This window comes from Cariama cristata, unplaced genomic scaffold (genome assembly GCF_000690535.1).
Source record: "Cariama cristata isolate BGI_N322 unplaced genomic scaffold, ASM69053v1 scaffold15730, whole genome shotgun sequence".
Classification (NCBI taxonomy): Eukaryota; Metazoa; Chordata; class Aves; order Cariamiformes; family Cariamidae; genus Cariama; species Cariama cristata.
In genome coordinates, this window is record NW_009596547.1 from 33,724 (window position 1) to 38,205 (window position 4,482).

The window sequence follows — 4,482 nt, forward strand, 5'->3', positions numbered from 1 at the left end:
TACCTCATTCAACTCTCCAGAACTCACTTTGCTTATTTGAGTTGTGCAAGGAACATGACATACCGTCAGCTTTTTATATTTTATTGATTCCAAGCTGTGTGTTACTTACCATCCATATCCTCCACCACCCTGGATCTCTCAGTCAGCACAAATGATTTCTCTAAGGGGAAAATGAATCACTTGAAATGGTTTCTGGCTGATACTTCACTTTGCTGAAGGTACATGTGCCCTCTGTCCTTTCCACCCTCCTACCGCATCAGCTGGCTGCTTTGGGGAGCACAGGCCATTTTCCAACTAGTAAAGGTTATTTTGCTCTTACTATAAATGGTTGGAGGCACATTGTCCTTGCCTGCGATCTTCTTCACTGTACTCCTTTCTACAATATTGCCTGAATTAGTGTCCTTCCCTCATTAAAATAAGACAGTCCTTGGTAACTGTGAGCATCTTTGCTCCTAAATGATGACTCCAAGCCACAGAATACTGCCACTGCTTTGGGCAGCTCCATGAACCTAAGAGCAGGCACTGGAGAGACTCTCCGACTTCTGCATTGCCTGCTTCCAAATCAAAAAGGTCAAGTTGAGCACCAGCAATTCCACTGCCCTCCCTACGGTATTCCTGTGGTAAGGGAAGAGAGGTCAAGTTATAGAAAGATTAAGGTGTTTCCAGCTGGTAGCTCATCTCTCCCTGCTCAAGCTGAGAGAGATGCCTTTGATTAACTAGAAGCCCAGGCTTCTGCTGTGAATGCAGGGTGTTCTCAGTGGGACACCATGCTGGTCCCCAAGTAGTTCCTGTGCGTGAATGGTTCTCACTGTATGCTAGAAACAGAGAGATGTGAGGTGCCAAGATGTGTCCACAGTGAGATCTGACCTGTACTACCATTTCTGCTGCCTTTTCTGCCATGACCTCAGAGGAGGCAGAGGTCTGCTGCCTGTTAAGGCAGCCAGCAAATCTAATAACAACTGGAATGAGCTGCATTCATTGGAGAGTCCAAGAAGGTGGCAAAACACCTGACAAAACAGAAAAAGGGTCCACTTTCTCACTCACCCAACATTGCGCACAACGAATGTTGTCTCCGTGACATTGTGGACAGCACAGACAGGCAACTGGACAGCAGCTGGGAAGGACAGACAGGGGCGCGGAAGCGTAGCACACAAGGTGACAGAGAACTCGCCCTCAGCCTTCTTAAAGCAGATGCTGTCTTCATACTCCTTCTGCACAGAAAAGCAAGGGGAGACAGCGCTTAGACGGGCTCCATCTTGCAGGTCCTGCAGCTCCGCTCATGAGCATCACTTCACTTTTGCGAGAGTGTTGGGAAAGAGCATCAGCAACGGAGGCACCAGGGCAAGCCTCTGTGCAGGACAGAGAGCATATGAGACACCCAGAAAACACAGGCAGTGAGTAAGGTGCTCAGGCATGCTGCTCACTCTGTCAGCAAACACACAAACAGCCTCAGAGAGAGCAGTTGAAGACCACATTTGTTTCACCTGATTTGTTTCAACGCAGATGGATTTCTTCCAGTGTTTTCAAGATCTCAATTCAGCTAAACTGAAGCTTGTACAACCTTTCTTTGAGCTCCACGAGCACAGAAATATTAGTCTTTGATTAAGTGCTTTGTCAGCTGGAGGCCTAAGCAGATAACACACGACTTAAAGGTGCAGCATTGACAGCATTGTGTACAAATAGCTCCAGGACATCTGCTAACCAGCTAAGATAGAAGGAATTGCAAGATATATGTCTTCCATGCCCCCCAATCATCACCTCTCCTGAGTACCACTTATAAAGGTAAGGAGACACCTTGGGCACTGCAGCACACACAGTCCTTGCTCTGTCTAAGAAAGGGAGCCTCCTACTCTAGCAATTGATGTGGTGCAGGCAAACTATTCACTGAAAATGGAACAAGGCCAGCAGCTTATTTCATAAAGGGAACACTGAACAGTCATCAGAAAATCATGATACTAAGAGAGCAGGATACTGGGAATCCGCCCAATGATCACGCTCTATGGCTAGGTCTGCGATTCACATCAAAGGCATACAGCTGTGGACAAGAACCAGAGATCAACACCCAGGGCCAAGATGGACACCAGGAACAAGAGAAGGGGCTGGATAAAAAGAATCATTGTGGTTAAAAATAAAGCTTAAAGAAACCCACCCCATCCAAAAGAAGGGGTCTTAATGTATCTCTTAGAGAAAATCAGTAGCCTTTCAATGTACAGGCTTTGGGGTCTCCTATAAGAAAGCAGAGACTGAGTCCCTCAACCCAAAGTTCTGAACTAAAACCACCCAGCTGAGGTTCCCTGGGATCAAACCAAGTGTGGACAGTTCAAGCACTTAATCTTACTTATTTCATTGCCAGAAGCAGCACATGAAAAACTGGGAATACTTTTTGTGAGGCTCCCTCTTGTAACTACTGGGGTCAGGGCTCCCTCAGGTGATGAAGATGTGGGGAGAGCAGGAAGGTGACACTGCCCAGTGTTTCTATGCTAGAACCTTCGCTAAGGACTGACCAATTCATTCAAGTACAAGCAAATCAGAAAGGATGAGAGGCAGGGGCCCACTGCCCCCCTGGAAGTCAGCCTGAGCACTGAGAGCAGTTCTGCTGTTGCCACTTTACCTTTTCAGTGGGCCGGAAAACAACGGGCAGAGTTAAGGACATACCAGGGCTCAGAGTGATCGGCTGTGGAAAAACAGTGAAGAAGAATCGTGTGGAAGGACACCTAGATAATGAAACCAAAAGAAGAGATTTTGTCTGAGAGCACAGAGCTGTTGTTAAGTTAGCAGAAAAGAGAATAAAGAATCAAAGCCCCCCTACCCCACAATCAGAAGCACTTTAGGCACCTGACCCCAAGGGTACCTTCGTAGAAAATCAGCAGAAACAGGGGCAGAACCCAGGTGTCTTGAAAACCCATCCCCAGCTCTAAGTACCTACCCCTTCCTTGAACAGTATTTTACATTCCCAGGCCGTGCAGCATAAGCAAAACACATTGGGCAGAAACATTTGAATTTCAGAAGAGGGAGGGCCACAGGGAGTGCTGGAGTGGCTCAACATCCAGTGGGACTCCCGGGAGCAACAGTTTTAGGACACACTAGTGACTGGCTGGCATACATCCACAATTAAAATCTCACTAGACTGGAAATGCCTCACAGACAGAAGTATCAGCAAAACAGAATTTAAAAAAAAAAAAAGGCATTTCATTTAAAATACTCCTGCCAGGAACAAGGGCTGTGCTTCTGAATTAGCAGGTTTCTGTCCTGCTACGTAAGTGTGCATGTGCTGTCTCTGGCATAACGTCCCAGGGGGGAGGGAGCAGATGAAGCTGAGAGAAGGTGCTAACGTAACTGATATAGCAGGAGGGATGAAGATGTAGTGAGAGCGTGAGGAGCACGAAGGAGAAAGAAACTTCCCACACACCTGTAGCTCAGCTTCTGGGTTTTCTCATGAACGTTTTTCAAGACCAGATGCTTGACCATCTCTTTTCCAAGTTCCCAGCCATGCCACCTGAGTGTTTCGGCCACCTCAATGCCCCAGAATATGCCTTTCTTCTTTGCCTTTCTTCCAGACAGCTTAGGGAGTTGCAACGGGGACATTAGCAGTTTGGGAGGGAGGGAGGGAGGAGAAATCACTCAAACAGCTCTTTCTCCACGCCAAAAGTTTCTGACTGGCAAAGGACGGGAGGAGCCACCCTGCGGCAAATCCCCAGGAGTCACCCAGAGCCCTGCTCCAGCCGTCCCCAGGGGACACCTCCTGGCCAAAGCCCAAACAACTGGTACCAGAGGATGTCACGAACGAGGGACGCAAAGACTAAAGGATTTTTTGGTTTTCTTCTCCCCCTGCCCCGCCAGTAAATCCACCCACGACAATGGCACCCTTTGCTCCTCCACTCACCTCCCTGACACAGCCACAGCGCAGCTTCCGAAAAGAGTCTGAGTTTTGGGGCTCGCCATGCACCTGGGCAAGCATCTGAAAAACGGGAGGAACAAGTCCTCATGCACACTGCTCCTGCACCCGGAGAGTCTTTGCTGCCAAGACCTGGTCTCTCCCAGGGACCCAACGACCCCTCCTCGGGCTCAGGTGGCACACCTCCCTGCAGGGGCTCCAGTGTCCCCAGCAGTGTCCCCATTTTGCCAGTTGAGTCCAGCCCTCTCCACAGACCGCATTGTCCCCAGGCTGCCACAGCCCTGCACTCAGCAGCCTCCCTGGCACAGACCATGACCCCCACCTCACTCACAGCTCAGCCCCCCCATGGCAGAGCTCTCCTGGGGCCGTTATAGCACAGCCCTGCCCAGCCCACTGTAGACCCACTGATCCCAGGATAGCAAAGCCCTGCTCTACAGCCTTGCCTGGCCTCCTTAAAACCCTGTGTAGATGCCAGCGGCACGGCCTGGTTCCCTACAGCAGGAGCCTGCCCGGCTCCCTGCGGCACGGCCCACTCCTACAACCCCGTCCCACCGCCTCCGCCCCGGGCCCGCACAACCAGCCCGGCT

At 50.0% G+C, this 4,482-nt stretch overlaps 1 protein-coding gene across 1 annotated transcript in view; it reads right to left on the reverse strand.

Annotated features, from left to right (window-relative positions):
* Positions 1–3,958, reverse strand: part of CCDC108 (coiled-coil domain containing 108) — a 32,350-nt gene extending 28,392 nt beyond the window's left edge. The window contains exons 1-4 of the mRNA XM_009706613.1: positions 3,884–3,958; positions 3,410–3,561; positions 2,612–2,714; positions 1,045–1,211 (exon numbers count right to left, since the gene is read on the reverse strand). Coding sequence (XP_009704915.1) covers positions 1,045–1,211; positions 2,612–2,714; positions 3,410–3,561; positions 3,884–3,958 — 497 coding nt within the window. The remainder of the gene's footprint in view (positions 1–1,044; positions 1,212–2,611; positions 2,715–3,409; positions 3,562–3,883) is intronic.
* Positions 3,959–4,482: the final 524 nt, after the last annotated feature.